At 36.9% G+C, this 21,545-nt stretch overlaps 1 protein-coding gene across 2 annotated transcripts in view; it reads left to right on the top strand.

Moving 5' to 3' along the window:
• The window catches only part of AKAP6 (A-kinase anchoring protein 6), a 505,318-nt gene that overhangs the window by 242,879 nt on the left and 240,894 nt on the right, over nucleotides 1–21,545 (top strand). For both annotated transcript variants that reach the window (XM_049766574.1, XM_049766573.1), the window contains exon 5: nucleotides 4,827–4,949. In XM_049766574.1, the coding sequence (XP_049622531.1) occupies nucleotides 4,827–4,949 (123 nt within the window). The remainder of the gene's footprint in view (nucleotides 1–4,826; nucleotides 4,950–21,545) is intronic.

Raw genomic sequence — 21,545 nt, 5'->3', positions numbered from 1 at the left:
ATCGCTCCTGGCAGGCTCGGGACCATATGGGATGCCGGGATTCAAACCACTGACCTTCTGCATGAAAGGCAAACACCTTACCTTCATGCTATCTCTTCCGCCCTAAGAGGAGTGGTTTTTGCTGATCCTCAGAGCTAACTCCTGGCTCTGGGAACCATATGTAATGTTAAGGATTAAACCAGGTACAACCTCATACAAGGCAAGTACCTTAATCTCTGTACTATCTCTCCAGACCCTGATACAGTTTTTTTAAAATAATATCTTTATTTAAACACTGTGATTACAAACATGATTGTAGTTGGGTTTCAGTAATAAAAACGAATACCCCCCTTTACAAGTGCAACATTCCTACCACCAATGTCCCCCATCTCCCTTTGACACAGTTTTATCAGAAAAATGTTAAAATCCTAAAGACATCCATTCAACTTTTAGAATAGAAACTAAATATTTCTCAACACTTTTCAGTATGTGAATGTGCATGTTGTGTGTATGTGTAATTGAAGTTACAACTGCCTTGAACCTTTACATTTTCTCTTTAGTTTTTATTCTAAAAGCACATGACACGTTCATCCTTCTCTCATTTACCGTATTTTTCACTCTATAAGACACACCTAACCGAAAGATGCACATGGTTTTTAGATGAGGAAAGCAAGAAAAAAATATACATTTTGTTTGTTTGTTTGTTTTGTTTGGGCCATACCTGGTGATGCTTAGGGGTTACTCCTGGCAATGCACTCAGAAAATCGTTCCTGGCTTGGGGAACCATATGGGATACAGGGGTATCAAATCACGGTCTGTCCTAGGCTAGCAGATACCTTACCACTCTGTGCCACTGCTCTGGCCTCATGAAAAAAATATTCTAAAGCAAATGTGTACTAAAATATTTAATAAACACAGGAGATAGTGACTGGGAACAATCAGCATGTGAGGCTGAAGTATATTTACAATAAACCGGTCCACAGCTGGTTACACACATTAAGCTAATTTTTTTTACATCAGAAAATAAAATAAACATTTTTAAAAATAGTTCTTCGTTAATATAAAAGAAGATAAAAGTCACAGCAGTGATCAAATAGTCTTACATGAAAGCTCTCTATGTGAAAGTGAAAATGTATTAACCTGATTGCTCATACTGTGTGGTATATCAGTGCAATAAAGTGGGAGTAACGCTGCGGAAGTCAAGTGGTTAGTATATGCTCTCCTCTGCACTCAGGCTTCACTTCCAGGTGGCATTTGCTCCATAAGATACGCAGACATTTTCCCCCATCTTTTGGGGGGAATATGTGTTTCTTATGGTACAAAAAATATGGTACTTGTTTTCTATTGCATTTTTGTGGGTACAAATGAAATTAAGTGTGTTACATAGAAATTTTTGAATATCCACATGTAGCTCTTTGATATTGTTCTTTAATATAATTGTACTCCAAAATACACTGTTAGTTTTAGTACATATTTAGCTAGGAAAGGTAAATTTTATATAATAAAATGTATATAAATATAAAATCTAAAGTAGTAATTTTATGTAGGAAAATGGATCAGAGAATTAAGCACAAATGGTGGAGGGAGGAGGTGAGTAAAGAGAGGAAGAGAGGAAAGAAGAAAGAAAGGAAAATAGGATGGAAATAGGTGGTGCTTAGGACTTTCTTCTGGTTCTGTCTTCAGATATCCATTCTGGTGATGCTCAGGGGACCATATATAGGGTACCAGGGATAGAATCCAGGTCAGCTGCATGCAAGGCAAATGTCCTACCCACTGTTCTATCCCAGAGGTCCAACTTCCTCCCTCCCTCCCTCACTTCTTCACTTCCTCCCTAAGTCCCTCCCTCCCTCCCTCTTTCCCTCCCTCCTTCTTTCCCTCCCTCCTTTGCTTCTTCCTTCCTTCCTTCCTCCCTCCCTCCCTCCCTCTTTCCCTCCCTCCTTTGCTTCTTCCTTCCTTCCTCCCTCCCTCCCTCCTTTCCTTCCTTCCTTCCTTCCTTCCTTCCTTCCTTCCTTCCTTCCTTCCTTCCTTCCTTCCTTCCTTCCTTCCTTCCTTCCTTCCTTCCTTCCTTCCTTCCTTCCTTCCTTCCTTCCTCTCTTCTTTAAATTTTGGGCCCCACCCAGCAATATTCAGGGCTTACTACTGACTCTGTGCTCAGGGATTTCAACTGGCAGATTCAGGGGACCACATAAGATGCTGAGCATCAATCAAACCAAGATTGGCTACTTACAGGGCAAAGGCCTTACTTTCTATTCTATCACTGTAGCCCCAATGGGCCCCTGTTTCATTTGCTTTCATGATTTCTGCATTTATTCTTATATGCTACTAACTACACATAGCAGTAGGAAGCTAAGAGCTCCCTAAAAGGGAGCAGCACTTAGCTTTAATTACAAGTTAAGAACACAGGAATCTCCTGGGTTTCTGTTGTGATTGATTAAACATTTTTAGCATTGGCAAGAGGAGAAAATCCATAAGAACTGAAAATTGGTAAAGATGGGATATAATTTAGAAGATACCTAGTTAAAGCCTGGAAAAATTTCATTTCATCTATATTTTTAGTCTTTGTTTTACAGTTTGTTTGTCTCTCCCCACCACCCCCCACACAAAAGATTATCTAGAAAATTTCACCAGGTTATATAGTTGATATATAGCTTTGACTCAATATGGGTCTAATGGTGTACAATTAAATGCAGTCAGAGGTTCTATTAAAAAACAGATAATAATTTTTGAACACTATCTTAAGTTTAACCTCTTGGGATGAAATAACCAAGTAAAATCTCTCTCTCCCTCTCTCTCTTTCTCTCTCTCTCTCTCTCTCTCTCTCTCTTTCTCTCCTCCCTTTCTTCTCTCTCCATCTCTCTGCCTCCTCTCTCTTTTCTCCCCCTCTTTTTCCTTTTAGTCAGTGCAGTTTGCAATACTGTTAGGGGGTATCATTAATACCATTATACTTCCTTTTGGTTTCCAACATTGATGCCATAGTGTCATAGTGGTATTTTTCTGTCTTCACTGCACTTCCCATTCAACATTTCTATTGTCTTTGGGTATTGCTCTTATACTATGGGTGTTTTTTAAATTTATTTATCTATTTATTTTGGGGGACAGCGGTGCTCAAGGGTTACTTTTGGCTTTGCACTCAAAAATTGCTCCTAGCAGGCTCAGGGGACCATATGGATGCAGGAAATCGAGCTCAGGTCTGTCGTGGGTAGGCCGCAAGCAAGGCAACACCCCTACTACTGTGCTATCTCTCCAGCCCCTATGGGTGTTTTTTAAATACCTCCCTTATGGCAGATGCGAAAGTATTTCTGAGTTTGTCTCCCTTTCTCTTTATCAGCCTCCTTCTCATTTTCTTTAAAAAAAAAAAAAAGCAAAACAAAAAATTTTAAAACAACAAATTATAGGGTAATGAATCTTAAAATATTTCCTAGGAGAAACTTTAAACAAATTTATGTATACATTTAACTCCATCCATATAAAAACTTCAGTGAAGCATTGAACATATTAAAATCAATCAAAGAAATGTCTGAAGAATAGGTAAATTTCAAGCTGTCTTAAAGAATACATGTGGATGTCTGTCATTGCTCCTTTAGGCCACCAGGTGGTGCTGCTTACCTAGTTTTGGAATGCAGGCTCCCAGCCCTGATTTGTAAATGGGTTTACATTGCTTTCAAATATTTTCCATTCTACGAATGTGTACTTTAGTAGGTCAACATTTTTTTAAATAAATTCTCGTTGAGAAAGTTGTATCTACCAATCAAGAGCGTTTCTTTATTTCAGAGATATCCGCAGTCAGCATTTGTTGCTTGATGCCACCTCCTTCCTGACCTTCCCTTGCTTCTCTGAACCCAGGCCCATCCACGACATTTGTATGTCAGAACTCATCTCAGACCCTTTAAACACATTGACTTTTTAAAGCAGGATTTCTCATTTAGTTAAGGCAACTCAGATTCATAGGCTCCAACCTCTGAGTAAAGAACGTTGTCTTCCAAAATCTCTTTATTCCTTCAAACCAACTTGTGTTCCTAACACTGAACAGATTATGGTGAGGGGTCATTTCTCGGACTCCAGAAATGCTTTGAGAATTTGAATAACCTTTATAGTGATGATACCTTACCATCCTCTCTGGAGGATGAGAAAAGTATTTCTAGGAAAATAATTGCGAGGACATCAGCAGTCATGTCATTCTTTTGATAGATTTCAGAGTGCAAATTCTGGGAATTCTGTTCCACGGCTTGGAATAAGGGTGCTATAGTATTGTTTATATCATGGATGAGGCTTAGAATTCTTAAGACTGACTTTTTTTTATGGGGCAAGGCACAGCCAGTGGCACTCAGGTGTTTATTCCTGGCTTTGCCTTTAGAAATTACTCCTGGCAGGCTCGGGGGATATTTGGGGATCAAACCCAGGTTGGCTGAGTGCAAGATAGCATCCACTGTGCTATCGCTCCAGCCCCTTAAGACTGACTTTTTAATATCACCTTCAGACTTCATGGTCTTGGGTCTTACATTGAGGCATTGACTCTTCTGAATTCATTTTATGTGTATGGAATTACAAAGTAATTCATCTTTATTAATTATACATAACTGATCAGTTGTCTTTGTACATTTGACAAAGTATTTCTTGGATATTTGGCATAAATTGGTCTCAGTAAGTGTGTAGGCTTATTTCTGTAGTTTTAAGTTCTAGTCCAATGATTTATATGTCTGTTTTTATGTCTGTTTTTATTCCAAAAAATATATTGAATTACAAAAAAAATAAATAAATAACTGAATTACAAAAAAAAAAAAGACTGACTTTTTAAAAGAACCAACTAACATGCTTTTCTTCTTTTTCTTTTCTCTTTCTGTTACCAGGGGTTTGTAAACAAGCTGGATGAATTTATTCAATGGTTAAATGAAGCCATGGAAACCACGGAGAATTGGACTCCACCCAAAGCAGAGACTGATAGCCTTAAACTGTACCTGGAGACTCACTTGGTAGGCAAGATTATGCTCTGCTATTAGGAGGAAAAGGATTTTAATGTTCTGTTTGGCTGTTTATGGAGAATACAAGTATTTTTATCAGGAAGTGCTAAATGATAACAAAGGTCCATTTTTATTTATTGCTTCAGGGTCACACCTGGGTATTGTGGTGCTAGGGACCCTTAAGCCAGACCCAGGGACAGGGCAGCATCCAGAGTCTCATAGAAAGACTCAGATACCACACCTACCACATGAACTACATCTTGGCCCTAAAATAAACATTTTTGTTTGTTCATTTTGGTTCTTGTTTCTTGAGGGGCGTGGTCACAGCCAGTGATATTCAGTGATTACTCCTGGCTCTGCACTCAGGAATCACTACTGGCAGTGCTTGGGGGATCATATGGGATGCCAAAGAATCAAACCTGATCAGCCATGTACAAGGCAAGTGCCCTGCCCACTGTACTATCACTCTAGTCCACTGTGATGTAGTTTTATTGGGGTAGATGCGAAGCTAAAATTGTAATTCAGGTAATTATTCCATATTTTCAAGCTGTTCTTTTTTGTTTTGTTTGTTATTATTGTTGTTTTGGGGCCACGCCCAGTAGTGCTCAAGGGTTACTTCTTGCTCTGCACTTAGAAATCACTCCTGAAAGGCTAGTGGGACCATATGGGATGCGGCATTGAACTGGGTTTAGTCCCAGGTAGGCCGCACGAAAGTCAAAAATCCTACCTCTGTGCTATCACTTCGGCTCCACAAGCTGTTTTATTTCTTTTAAAAAAATTTCCCCCAAAGGTAAATCATTATTCTAGGAATATCTTAAGCGATTTTTCAATGCCCTTGCTCTCTAAAGCACTGTCCCTCTTCAAAGAATAAATAAGAGATCATTTTCATGACCATTCTAAGCTTTCTAGAATTCTTGTAAAATTAATGAACTTCTCATTATCAAGAAGGTCTATTTTATCTGTTTTACACTGGGTTATTTTAATAAAATATTTAAAATGATGAGCTCCATCATTTTTGCTATGTGGATTGTTCAGCACATAATTAATACAACTGTCATTACACTCATCCTACTGCACAAGAAAAGCCATGGAGAGAAGTTGAAAACACTGAATGAATATGCTTCTGAACATGCAAGAAGCAAGAATTATGGACTGGGGGACAGTTGATGAACCTCGTGAGGTTTTTCCTAAATGCTTCAAATGGCCGATATCAATTATGAAGGGGTGGAAACCAAGTAGTGGAGTGTGATAAAGCATGAAACGGAATCACGTTGTTATAGGGAATGAAAATTCAGGCTTTAAGGAGCTCATCTTTATTCCTTTCACTGATAGCATAAAATTGACAAAGGCAATGAACATGAATCCTTGGGCACCCAACTGTGGGCTTGGTTTTCTGCCCCTCTTACACACTCAGAATTTGGATTTAGTAAACATGGTGTGGGAGCCCTCCTTGTAAAGAATTTGCAGGGTTTTTAGAAAGATTTTCTGTGATGAAGAATTAGAGGGAGGGAGGGAAAGAGGAAGGGAGGGAGGCAAAAACAGAAGGTTTTAATACACTATAAGAAAACCAGTCTAAAAGTCTATTGCTGTATGTAAATAGCCTTGTGTGTGATAAAGAATGATGACATTGTGGTATAGTTGAGTATATAGTTTTCTTTTTTTTGGAGACCTGGGTGGATGGAGTGTAAGGGCCAGTGACCTAAGCACCTTTCTTGTACATGGATTTTAAATACTGCCCTTGGTACCCAATTCCCTGTTGAGTTGAGCCTTGATTTTTTTTTAAAGAGGGCATTTCATAATAGCAAGATAACGATATTCAGTGCTTTATAATGTAAATTGTATTAATTAGAATGTCAACTTTTCACTGGCATTGTTCTGACAGAAATTCTAATCTGTGTTTAAACAGGAGTATCTGAACTTTATTTCACATTAAGAATGCTGTCTTAATTTCTCTTGATTTAATATTTTATGGAAAACACACATTTAGTTTTTGAGGTCCCAGAGGGTACAAGGACATAAAAAGCACTGTAAGCTATTTGTTGAAAGCCAGGCTGTGAACCTTTCTTCTCTTTAGAAGCTGAATGACATGGGCCTTTAGTACCGATTGCCTTGTTGTCATCTAATCCATCTTGTAAAGTTTCTTACCTGGCATCCCTGGATTGGTTTCTGCCATGTTCTAGTCCAGTGTGTTCTAGAACTAGCCCAATATTAGAACTTTTTGCAGCAATGAAATGTTTTATAGTCCAAGTCTAGTTAAGAATCCATGAATCATAGGGATCTAAGTAGCACTTGAAATGTGACTAAGCCAATTGAGTGGATGAATTTTTAATTACAATTAACTTTTATATTATAATTATATTTAAATTTCACTTGCCAATGTGGTTTGTGATGATTATATTCTAGCCTTAAAATGTCAGGACTCTTTTTTTATAGGTGTCTCTACCTTCCTCATTGTAGCATTCTTAGCAACATGCAGAAACCATTTCCCTTTCCACAGTTAAGAATTCATCTAAAAATGATTGTTTTCTACCAAGTGTTCAACACTTTCTTGAATTAATTTTTTCTTTACCATATCTGATTACTATCATATATTTTTATTCAGCACATGATGTCTGATAGTGTTAATATTAGTGTTGCAGAAATGCAATGTTACTGTACCACAATCTTCTCTGATCCCCATTTAGTATCAGCATCTCTCAGTACTAACTCTAGGTCCTCTCTGTGACCTACACTTTGGAAATTTGTTTCTATAAGCAGACTTCCAGAATCTGTTATCATTATCTTACATTTTTATTTGTGCTATACCTGGCTGTACTCAGGATTTACTCCTAGTTCTGCACTCAGGAATTACTCCTGGCTGTGCTTGGGAAACCATTCGGGATGCTGGGAATAGAACCTGGCTTGGCTACATGAAAGGCAAATGTCCTAGCAGTTGTACCATTTTGACCCTCATTGACATAACTTATTCCTTTACTTTGTTTTGTTATTCCTTTACTTTTTTTTTCTTGTGTTTCTTAATTTACGTGTGAATAAGACCATTAGATATTTGTCCTTCTTCCTGACTCACTTTGCTCAGCATAATACCATCTAGGTCCATGCAAGTTGCAGAAAATGGCTAGATTTCACCTTTTTTTTATAGCTGAGTAGTATTCAATTATATATGCATATATTTATATATCTTTGTAATTTCTCATTTACACAAATTACACAATTTCTTTATTAAATCATTTGTGTCTAACACTTAGTTTGTTTCCAGCTCTTGGTTATAGCAAATGGTGCTATAATGAACACAGTAGTGCAAATATATATTTTAACTGATATTTTTGTATTCATAGGGTGAATACCAAGATGTGGGATTTCTGGGTCACATGAAAGCTCTATTCTTAATTTTTTGAGAAGTCTCCATAATATTTTCCAGAGATTGAACATATTAGAGTCCTACCAACAGTGACTAAAAATTCTTTTTATGCTTGCTTGTTTCATTTGATATAGAAACAGATATAAATATATATTTGTTTTGTTTTTGGAGCCATATCTGGAAGTGCTCAGGGAATACTCCTGGGTCTGTACTCAGAAATTACTCTTGGTTGGCTTGGAGGCCATATAGAATGCCAGGGGATGAACCTGCGTTGACCACATGAAAGACAAAGGTCCTACCCATTGTAGTATTGCTCTGGTCCCCATAGAAATATTCTTATCTCTCATTCATGAATAATGAGAGACTGTGATATCTGGACTTACAAAAACTGATTATTGTTATACTCTCAAATTTCAATTCTAAAATGATGAATGCTAGTGTTTAAAGTTACTAAGATCTAGTATCCGAGACCACTGATGAGTGTTGAGGAGGGCCATTATGGACTCACTGCTTCATTGCATACAGTCCCTCTTATCTAGTTACTGCCTATTGTTTAGACATCCTTCAAATAAACTCTGAGCTACTCTGTCAACATAAGCATCTTTACGGTTTCTCTCAACTAGGGTTGTTATTTATACATTTCTATTAAATATTCTTTACTGTGGTGTTGAGCTAGTATTGTCTTTCTTAAAAGGAAGAAAAAATGTTCCCTTTTCTATAAACTAAGTAAACCTCTAAGCCTAAGGATTTATAGTCTTTAAAGTATTCTGTACAAATTACTGCTGCTTAACGCATCAGCAAGTGGTATTTGCAAAATTACACAGTATATATGAACAATCATATGCATTTCTTTAAATAACCCTACAGGTCCTATAATATAACATTAAATCATCAGTGGCACAAGCCACAGAATTCAGTGTCTCTCTGTACTTAATAATGTGTTGGCATAGTTGGCACCCTGCAGTGTTTATTGTAGAGAAAATATAAAAACAATACCAGAAATTGTACATTTATACTTTGATACTTAATTCAATTATTTTCCATGATGGTAACCAAGGGGTTCTTACCAACACAAATCAATTAAAGCTTCACAATACCTTTATGAGAGGTATGAAGGAGCTTTATTTTAACTGCAAGAAATACTGTGAAATTGCAATGATACATCAATGATTTTCTATGATAATTAATCATCTGCTTGCAACCTGGCTGCTTCTTTCAAAAATACAATTCCTATCTTGCTAGAAAGTGACATTTTCCTGAAAATGTCATTCTAGAAAGGCATTTGTTGAGTATTGAACATATTGAATATTTTCTTACTTCAAAACTTTTTAAAAATAGTGCAGTATGTATATATGAATATAAATAGATAGATAGATATAGATAGATAGATAGATAGATAGATAGACAGATAGATAGAGATTGATAGAAAGATAGATGGGTCACTATGTATCTTCCTGGACAGACTTCTTTATTGTCTACATTTTTACTTCAAGGTATAATTGTCACAAAATAACTTACATTTAAAGTACACAATTTTACAAGTTTTGACAAATGTTTATATTCCATGAAACTATCACCATAATCGAAATCATGAACATATCTATCATGCCCCCAAACACTATAATTATTCTCTCTTCCCCTTCCACATTCCTAAGCAATCACTAATCTGCTTATTCACTTTCAAAAGAAATCAAAATCCTACTTTGGTGGGTACTTTGGTGGGAGATCTCATTGCTGTCACTCAGCATACTTAATTTTTTTTATAATATAATTTTTATTTTGATCATAGTGGTTTACATGTTGACAATAATATTTTAGTTAAATATTTACATAACATCAGGAGGGATTCCCATCACCAAATTGTCTTCCCTTCACCTCTGTTTTTGTCCTATCTCCCATATACACTTCCCTCACCCCCAGGGCTGCTAGGATATGTGGTCCCCTATGTACCTATCCTACCACATAGTAGTCTTGCATACTTAATTTATGTCAATGTTTTTCATTCCTTTTTATTGAGTACTATTTTATTGTATAGATAATTCACATGTGGTTTTCCAAAAACCATTGATAGACATTTTGATTCTTTCCCTCTTAACCTTTTATTTATTTATTCATTGTTTTGGGGCCACACTTGGTAGTGCTCAGGGTTTACTTCTGGCTTTACATTTAGGAAACACTCCTGGTGGGCTTAGGGGACCATATGGAGTCTTGAGGATTGAACCCAGGTCAGCCATGTGCAAGGCAAGCACCACACTTTCTGTGCTCTCTCTCTTTTTCTCCCCCGCATTACCTATATTTTTTACTGACTAAAGAAGAATGTATCACCAAAACCTATGTATGAGTTTCAACATAATGTATATTTCTTAGTAAAGAAATAGAATTTTCATTAGAAGAATTTGTAGTATCTTTGGTCAGAGTCCTTTATGAGTAAAGCAGTAGAGCAGGCTAGCAGCTTTCCCCTCTAGACATTTCATTTCATATCCATTTGCTCCTGAAAAAAAACCTTTGATCTTTCAAGTTGTTCTTAATGCATGCCCAACTCACCAAATGGCATCATTTTATATGCAATCAATTTCAGTAAAACAAACCAGAAATTCTTTTATCTATAGTCAGAAAAACAAACCAGAAGTTCTTTTATCTGTAGCCAATCAGAGTATTCAGTAGGATAAAGCAAAGTCAAACTGACATCAGAGAGCTGTAAAGAATTAGAGAAAAAAGAGCCAAACACAAGTTTGGTTCTTCAAATTTGAAGAAAAATTTGCATTTATAGTACTTACCATATCATGTTGGACAAACACTAACAACATAAAAACAGCCTTGGTAGAAAAACATTCTTAATTCTATTTGATAAATGAGAAAACACAGGGGAAATGGAACGAGTTAATATGTATTAAGCACCTGTGAATTCCAGATAGTTTTTTTAGGTACTTTGAATACATGATGAACATGTTTGGTTTCTCTCTCCCAAGGATTTACGATCTAAGTGAGTAAGATCACAAATTGCATTTAACAGACCTATCAATGACAAAAGTTATACAATGTTAAATAGTAAAATTCTTGTAGGATAAGCAGAGTACTGTTTGAAAAGTAAATAAATGTTTTATTTATTTTTTTCTGAGGAGAGGGAAGGTTAAAACATGAGGATGGAGCAATTGATACACAGCATTTTAACTAATGAGTTGAAAGACCTATACAAAGAAAACTACAAAAAACTGCATCAAGAAATAAAAAAAAAAAAAAAAACCAGAATCATCTGCAAACACATACTCTGCTCAATGGATTAGGATGATTAACGTCATTAAAATGGCAATATTCTCAAAGTATTGTACAGATATAATGCTATCCTTATAAGGATACCCATAACATTTGTTCAAAGAAATAGATCAAATATTTCTGAAATACATATGAAGCAATGAGCCTCCATAAACAGCTAAAGCAAACTATGGGAAAAAGATGGGAGGCATTACTTTCTCCAACTTCAAACTGTATTATAAAATAATGGTCATTAAAACACCAGGGTATTGGAATAAATACAAACTCTCAGATCAGTGGAATAGACTTGAACATCCTGGAACTGATCCTCAGGTATATGATCAATGAATTTTTTAAATTAAATGTTTTTATTTTGATCAAAGTGCATTACAAATCTTTCACAGTAATATTTTAGGTACATAGTGATATTAAATCAGAGGCATTCCCACCATCAATATTGTTCTCCCTCCACCCCTGTACCCAGCATACATCCAATGTCCCCCACTTTTACCCCCCAGGCTGCTAGTATAGGTGGTTCCCTCTGTGCTAGTATGTTGTAAATTGGGTATTGAGTCTGTTGTCGTTGACTTTGAATTTGGTGCTTAAGTTTGATCATTTTTTTATTTTTACTTAATGTTCAATGACTGTTTGATTAATTAAGTTTTGATAAAAGGGCAAGAAATATGAAGTAGATCAAGAAAAGCCTCTTCAACATGTATTGTTGGGAAACTTCTACATTTAAAATAAAATTGTGGCCAGGATACAAAACTGCCCATGGATTGGTATAATTGAATTGAGTTCACCCAATACCTATCTGATAAGGGGTTACATTCTAAGATATACAAGGTACTGATAGGGCTTAATGAGTAAAAACATCTAACCCTATCCAAAAATGGGAAAAAGATATTAACAGAAACTTCCTTAAAGAGAAATACACATGGCTAAAAGACACATGAAAAAATGCTCCACATCATTAATCATCACATAGATTCAAATCAAAGCAACAATGAGATATCATATTATACTACAGAGACTAGCACACATAGAATAAGAACAACTAGTGCTGGTGAGGCTGTGTGGAGAAAGGACCCTTATTAACTTCTGGTGAGATTATCAACTGGCTAAGCCAGTTGTTATTTTTTTTATAAAAAGTTGATATCTTTTTAAAAACAATATATATTGAATATATATTATACATATATTTATATATTGTATATATATTTCCTGAAAAACTAGAACTTGAGCTTCCATATGGCCTAGCTATATGGATACTAAGAATATACCCGAAGGGCCCATAAACACAGTGCAGAGAAGCCCTCTGTACTCCTATATTCATTGCTACACTTTCACAATAGTGAAAACAACTGGAAACAACCCATCTGTTCATCTCAGAATAGATGAATGGATAAAGAAATAGTCTTACATTTAGGCTATGGATACAACATAGCAGTTAGGAAAAAATGAAGTCATGAAATTTGTTTATACATGGATGGATATGAAAAGTATCATGCTGGGGTCAGAGAGATAGCATGGAGGTAGTGCATTTGCCTTGCATGCAGAAGGACGGTGGTTAGAATTCTGGCATCCCATATGGTCCCCCAAGCCTTCCAGGAGTGATTTCTGAACATAGAGCCAGGAGTAACCCCTGAGCATTGCCAGGCGTGACCAAAAAAAAAGAAAGAAAGAAAGAAAGAAAGAGAGAGAGAGAGAGAGAGAGAGAGAAAGAAAGAAAGAAAGAAAGAAAGAAAGAAAGAAAGAAAGAAAGAAAGAAAGAAAGAAAGAAAGAAAGAAAGAAAGAAAGAAAGAAAGAAAGAAAGAAAGAAAGAAAAGAAAAGAAAAGTATCATGCTGAGTGAAATAATTCAGAGAGAAAGGATAAACAGACATTTAAATAAAAAATAGTTTGGTAAACAAGACAATAGAGATGAAGGCCAAGAGGACCAGTCTATGGTATGAAGCTTTCCACAAATAGTAGAGAGGTGCAGTTAAGGCAGAAAAGGGAACATTATGACAATGATAGTTTAAAATGATCACTCTGGACAAGAACTAGGTGCTGAAAGGAAACAAAAAGTGACATGCTTGATATCCCCTCAATAACAATATTGCAAACCACCACTAAAGAAACAAAAGAAAAAAAATACACAAAAGAAAAAAAGGAAGATAGAACAGAAAAATGCTACAAAGATAGTCAGTTAGGGGAGGGCAGAAGGGAAAATGGGAACACTGGTGGCACAGGTGAAGGGATAGGTGTTGGGACATTGTATGATTAAAACTCAACCATGAACAACTTTGTAACGGTGTATTGCATGGTAATTTAATATTCAATATATTTAAAATATATTTTAAAATTAAAATATTTTTAAAATAAAAATTAATATATTTAAAAAATTAAAAGCAAAACAAACACAAATATATGATTATATTAGTTATGTTATTCTACTATATAGCAATGATTTATATTATATTAGCAATGATTTAAAATTAGTAACTATAGAACTATATAATACCTTTGAATGGTGGCATGGTATTCATGCACAGTGAAAATGTTGTAATTTATCTAACCTGTTCTTTATTGATAGGAATGGAGGATCTTTGTAGTCTTTTCTTTTTCTATGGCAGAGTCCTTCATTGAAAATCCTTGGATATTCATCATCTTGCATAGTATAAGTATGTCCTTAGAAAAATATCTTATATGTGAAATTTCTGGGTCAAAGGTCATACACATTTAAAATTGTCATGTATGCTAAATTGCTCTTGGTAAAGATTGTTCCAATTTTTACTCTGAAATGCATGAGAATGCCTATTTCTACATATCTTTTCTAAAAGAGTATGCTATCATATTGGCTGATCTTTGTCCCTTTGATAGTTACAAATGACATCTTACTATAGTTTGGTTTGTATTTCTTGTATTTTAAGTGAAGTTACATATTTTTCATAGTTTTAGGAGTCATTTATATATCTTTGTGATAACTATCAGCTCAATTATTAGCCTATTTTTATATTATCATTGACTTTTTGCATCAGGATTTATATAGAGCATTCTATATATTAAGAAAAAGTTTCCAGTGTTTTTTTTGGATGGATAGAATATATATATTTTCAACAATCTAATTTGTCTTTAGAAACTTTGCTGATTTTTATTAATCTTTATTTTTATGAATAGTTACTTTATCTAAGCATTATGGTCACCAAATTATTCATAAATGAGTTTCAGTCATAAAATATACATTACCTTTCACCAGTTCCCTTTTCTGCGGGGGGGGGGGGTCATGCCCAGCGATACTCAGGGGTTACTTCTGGCTCTGTGCTCAGAAATAGCCCCTGCAGGCTTAGGGGATCATATGGGATGCTGGAAATAGAACCACCATAGGTCCTGGGTCAGCCGCATGCAAGGCAAACACCCTACCTGCTGTGCTTATCTCTCAGGCCCTTACCAGTTCACAGTGCACTCTTTCCACTCCACATGTCTCTGGGACAAGTATTTTGCTTCTACTCTCTCTATTTATCTCTATCTCTCTCTTCCTCTCTAGCTCCCTCTCTCTGTCTTTATCTCTTTTATCATTTTTGACACTGTGGTTTGCCCTATTGTTAATGAAAGAGTACCATGCATGGCACTTTACTGTAGACTCTTCTTTACTCTAACTGTACTCACCACTCTTTATGGCTAGCTTCCTACAATGAACTGATAGAATATATTTTCATTATTTTAGGAATTCTGTTCCAGAAGAACATGAGGATCTCAGTAGTCTGACAAATCCAGTGATAGGCAGACATGAAGATAGGCTGGTAACCATGAAATAGTTCTCTATTCTCAGCAAAAACATCTTCAAATTACAATCCTATAAAAGCCAGTACATTCTAGGTTGTTTGCTTACTTAAGTATGAAGAGTACAAATCTAAATCTGAGTATGTTTTTGAGCATTTAGATTGAATGCTATTTCAGTAATGAGAGAAATTGAGCATGTAAAGGGGTCAGGTTTGGATGAGAAATAGATAAGAGTAAAGAGATTAGGAAAGAAGGAACAATTGGAGGAACAGGTCAGGTTGCAATGATAGTATAGTGAGTAAGGCTCTTGCCACTGTACTGTTGGAGAATTTGAATATTGTTTCCTTATTGTGTCAGGTATGTATAAAATCAGATTGCATCAAACTGATATGTCTGCTTAACAAGTTTTCAGTGCATATAATTTTATGTATTGGCATCTATATTTTTATATATAATATTTTTTTATTTTAGACATTATAGTTTACAGACTTGTTCATACTACAGTTATATCTGGCATTCAATGTTCCAACACCAATCTCACCTCCAGTGTAACTAACATTCCCTTCAGAATTGTCCCCAGTTTCAGAAGACAGCTAACTGAATGGGAGAAAATTTTGTACTCAACACATCAGATAAAGGGTCTACAAAATATAGTTCTTGTAGAAGTATCTAGATGTTTGATTAAGGAAATAACAGAATTTTATATTTGTTAAGCTTTTCAATGTCTGCACTAGGGAATTTTTTACATAAAAGACAAGTTTTGGATTCCTTCCCTTTCTAATATACATTACCAGCTTTATGCTATATTTATGCTCACAGTGCTCCTGAGTGAGAGAAATAGAATGCCTGTCTTGAATATAGGCATGGTGTGGGGGAGGAGGGTGATAGGGGGTATTGGTGGTGGGAATGTTACATCAGTGAAGGAGATTGTTCTTTTCTATAATTGAAACTCAACTACAAACATGTTTATAATTGTGGTGCTTAAATAAAGAGATTTTTTTATATTTTTTGGGGGGGTCACACCTAGTGATGCTCAGGGGTTATTCCTGGCTATGCTCTCAGAAATCGCTCCAAATGCCACCGCTTGCGCCACCCCTCTGGCCCCAATAAAGATATTATTATATAAAAAAAACAACTTTCCTTTTCCAGGTTTCCTGGTACCATCTCTTTCTGTCTTCTTTTCTCTGTGGAAATGATAGGCAGCCCTGGTATAAGCAAGTTGAGCCCACAAGACCAGCAGTTTCCATATAACTGTACTACTTAGCTAATGGGAGGCAGTCATTCTGTCAGATTTCAAAAGTCTGAGCTCTGTGAATTTGACTCTCACCTCCCTCAGCCTTACTGAGCAGAACTGGTATTCTGGAAAGAAAGAGCTTTGAAGTTTCATTTGCTGGTCCTCCATTATTCCCTTCAGTGTAAGATGAGTAACTGATAGTTTGGAAGGCAATGGCAGCACTTCTTGATTTACAAAATGTGTGACTTCTGAGTTACTCCTTTGGTGGCACAGGAATGTAAATGTCAGTCAGCAGATGATAACAGGCAGGCATTTGGAGGTTGGTGGGAGTGAACAGGTGGCATGTTTTAGACATGTGGACATCCTGGGCCACACTTCTCTGTTCTTTAACTTAAATTCTATGTATCTCAGGGAGAAATAATGCTACCTTCCTTTTTATTTTATTTTTTTTTATTGAAAAGGATCCCTGAATCATTCAAAGTATTAGTACCTAGGAATTATACTTAAAAAAAATAAAATAAAACCCTGACTTTAAGGACTCTTGGATCAAATACTTTACTTTTTGCAGCATTTTGAAAATTTGTAGTGATTGGACACATTATGGATTTATTGCTTTATTGTTCTTTTTAGGTATCGTGGGCTTTAGATTAGAATGGCAGGAAAACCTGCATTTATTATCGATTCCTGATTAGGATAGTGATGTGTTTAGTGCTGAAGAAAGTTTATAGACTTGCAGTGGGTTCATTTGCATAGCGAGGCCACATCATAAATGATTGATTCTCAGGAGATAGGACCTGATACCAACTATATCTCTCCTTTTGTTGAGCCACATGCAGGTGTTACTTGCCCAGTATGCCATGTGACATCATGAAACAATTTAGTCAGCATAAATGGTATTAAGATACAAGTTCTGGGCCTAAAACAGATATTAACAGTATTCAGAAAAAAGCTTATTATTTGGGGTGGGGGAAAAAGCTTATTATTTATCTTAAGTTTATGCTAACATCAAATCAACTTGTTGTATAGGGGGATGCTTTGTTTATTTGGGGGAACATAGCTTATTTTTACTTATTGATAAGAGGATAGGAAAAAGGGAATTGGAGAGAGGTAATTAAAAGGTTAAAGCTTTCAATTATTCTGTAAGCACCAGGATGTACAATACAAGATAAGGATACAAACTGAATTTATTACAGTAAGTAAGCATTTAACAATGTAAATCAATCATGCGTATACATTAACTTATAAAGTACTATACAATGTGCTATTTGTTACAAAAATTCATAAAAGAGAATCATCCAGCCAGAGCAAATAATAAATAAATATATTTTTAAGAAATAAAATTTTGGAGTAGTTCATTACACAGAAATAGCTAACTGATACAGGTCTTACTAATTATAAATAAGCCAATATGTAAGTTTCGCAAAACTATTCTTAAGTTCTGGTGTTTGCACTGGAACCTTTATATTAGCAGGTGTATGTGTGAATAATATACTTCTATTTTGGAGATGAGAAAATGTGGTGTGAGAAAAGCATTCCTAGAGAGAGAAGTGGTAATTCTCTGCATCCACCTTCCTTCATCTGACTCAGGGATTTCTGTGTTTTTGGTGTCTCCCTTGCTGCTCAGTATTGCTTGCATATGTACAATAGGAATTAGGAGTAACTATTGAATGAATGCATATATGTAGAAACAATATAACAACCACCACAAGCAGTACATTATTCTAATGTAATAAATAAACAAGCAAGAGCTGAGAATGTTTGCAAGTTAAATTATTTCCTCTGCTATTTCCAAGCTAAAGTAGGTTCTGACTACAAAGTTTTCCTTCCTTCCTTCCTTCCTTCCTTCCTTCCTTCCTTCCTTCCTTCCTTCCTTCCTTCCTTCCTTCCTTCCTTCCTTCCATCCTTCCTTCCTTCCTTCCTTCCTTCCTTCCTTCCTTCCTTCCTTCCTTCCTTCCCTCCCTCCCTCCCTCCCTCCCTCCCTCCCTCCTTCCTTCCTTCCTTCCTTCCTTCCTTCCTTCCTTCCTTCCTTCCTTCCTTCCTTCCTTCCTTCCTTCCTCCTTCCCTCACTCTCTCCCCCTCTCCTTCCCTCCTTCCCTCCTTCCTCCCTTCCTCCCTCCCTCCCTCCTTCCTTCCCTCCCTCCCTCCCTCCCTCCTTCCTTCCCTCCCTCCCTCCCTCCCTTCCTTCCTTCCTTCCTTCCTTTCTTCCCTCCTTCCTTCCTTCCTTTCTTCCCTCCTTCCTTCCTTCCTTCCTTCCCTCCTTCCTTCCTTCCTTCCTTCCTTCCTTCCTTCCTTCCTTCCTTCCTTCCTTCCTTCCTTCCTTCCCTCTCTCCCCCTCTCCTTCCCTCCTTCCCTCCTTCCTCCCTTCCTCCCTCCCTCCTTCCTTCCCTCCCTTCCTCCCTCCCTCCCTCCTTCCTTCCCTCCCCTCCCTCCCTCCCTCCCTCCCTTCCTTCCTTCCTTCCTTCCTTCCTTCCTTCCTTCCTCCTTCCCTCCTTCCCTCCTTCCTTCCTTCCTTCCTTCCTTCCTTCCCTCCCTCTCTCCCCCTCTCCTTCCCTCCTTCCTCCCTTCCTCCCTCCCTCCCTCCTTCCTTCCCTCCCTCCCTCCCTCCCTCCTTCCTTCCCTCCCTCCCTCCCTCCCTCCCTCCTTTCCTTCCTTCCTTCCTTCCTTCCTTCCTTCCTTCCTTCCTTCCTTCCTTCCTTCCTTCCTTCCTTCCTTCCTTCCTTCCTTCCTTCCTTCCTTCCCTCCTTCCGTCCTTCCTTCCTTTTGTATTTTGGGTCACACCCAATGATGCTCAGGGGTAACTCCTGGCTATGCACTCAGAAAACGCTCCTGGCTTGGGGGACCATATCGGATGTGGGGGGGGGAACGAACCACCTGTAGTCAGTCCTAGATTGGTGCTTGCAAGGAAAATGCCCTACCACTTGTGCCACCGCTTAGGCCCCATCTACAAAGTTTTCTGTATATTATGTGCTATATTTGTAATAAGAAAATGCCTGTAGAGAAGAAAAATAGTAATGTTTTCAGGATGTAATTCCCTCCCCATTGGCAGCAAACACAAGGAAAATGAGAATGTTAACTCAGATACTAAAAGGGTTTAAAAAAATTCCACAGGCTAACATTACTATTTTGGAACATAAAGACTGCACTAGAGAATGTTAATGACTTGACATTACAAATTTTATTTAATTTATTTTTAAACCAATATGGTTCCCCCTCTCAAATGCATGAAACATGTGGGAGTTGAAATATCTTTGCCCCAGGCTGCTAAACAAATTTTTAATGGAACGGAAGTCCTTCAGGGATTGTCCTAAATCCACATAATATTCTTAAGTCCTGGTGTTTGCACTGGGACTTGTGTATTAACAGATGCACGTGTGAATAATATACTTCTATCCATCCATCACCTTGGTGACTTCCGGCTGGAGGGGCTGCTGCACATCAATTATTCCACTGCAGGGGGTAGGGAGATATTTTGGTGAACATTGACCTCCTTTTCAATCAGAGCCTCAGAGCAGTGTGCGCTGGAAGGGAAATGGTCCCTTTGGATAAAACCTCTGTTTGAGAATCCATTTAGCCTAATGTGGTCATGCTGGGAAGCCAATGTGATTACCTGTGCCAGGTGTGGAGAAGGTATCAAAAAAGTAAATAAAGAAAATGAAAATTTGGTTACTAAGAGGCATCATCATCATTCAGGCCCTCTCCCATAGATCTAATTCTTGCATCAGGAATTAGCACAATAAGAAATGAATGTCAACTTTACTCAAATAAACTAACCCTCTGTAAAAAAAAAAAAAGGATAATTGTTCATTTGAAAACATGGGCCTTGTTGAAAGATCTTATTTTAAAAGGGTTGGGAATATTTAAATTATCTGAGGTTTTAGAAATAAAGTTACTCAGAAAAAATAAGATCTTAGCTTTTCTATTTTAGTGTATTTTTTAAAGAAAACAGATTTTATAATGCTTATCTTTTGATTAGACTCTTCATACTTCTTTCTAAGGGTATACAGTGCTTTTAATATTTTAAGCTTCTGATGCTAGACCTGGAGGTGTGTTATAGATTGTCATAACTGATAAATCAATGACAAATGTGGCCACTTCATTTTGTTGGGGAAATACACAATTGTGATGGTGGCTGACCATTTATTTAATTAGGTGGTAAGCACCAAGTGATGAGAGGGTAAAGTTAAATTGATGATTTGGGCTATCTCAGCCAGGGTGTAGTTTACATGGCAATTACACTGGGATCATCTAAGTGTAATTGGCAAGTAATTTCATAAGTGAAGGAACATGACAGCTCATTTACAAGGTGTTCACTGAGTAAAATTTGGGGACATTCATCAACCACTTCCAAGTGGAGAGTAATTGCATTAATATCTCTTCAAATGCTTTGAAAGCTACATGGAAGATTTCTGAATCTTCTTTTATTTGCTCCTTGAGCATTTACTAGGCATGTACCCTCTATCAGGTACTGGTCCAGGCACTGAAGACAAAAACTGAGAGCAAACTTCTGCTTAGCACTCATGGGTGGAAAGCAGAGATGGCATCAACAGATGTGAGCTTATCACAGGTTCTGTGGATGCTTAGCACTCATGGGTGGAAAGCAGAGATGGCATCAACAGATGTGAGCTTATCACAGGTTCTGTGGATGCTGACAATGAAAATCTAGAAGGAGAGAAGATTGTCAGGAAACTTCTGTGTAGAGAGGGTGGTCCAGGCATTGAGTTTTTAAGGAATAAGCAACTCAGTCAGGGGAAATGAGAAAAGGATATATGGTCAGAAGTGTCAGCAAGAAGATATACTTGTGGGTAACCAGTTTGAGTTGAAAACTTTAAGCACTTCAGGCATATTTGAAAGTAGACATGTGGCCCACCATACAGTCTGGGCTGAGATCCTTTTGTGGGATATGATAGACTCCTGAACCTTGACTGAGTAAAGAGGATATGGGGTGGTGGTGGTGATAATAATAAGACAGGAATATTTTAAGAAAAGAAGCATTTTTGGA

This window comes from Suncus etruscus, chromosome 2, assembly GCF_024139225.1.
Source record: "Suncus etruscus isolate mSunEtr1 chromosome 2, mSunEtr1.pri.cur, whole genome shotgun sequence".
Classification (NCBI taxonomy): domain Eukaryota; kingdom Metazoa; phylum Chordata; class Mammalia; order Eulipotyphla; family Soricidae; genus Suncus; species Suncus etruscus.
Note: the sequence above shows the minus strand (reverse complement) of the source record. Positions and strands in the feature narration are given on the sequence as shown.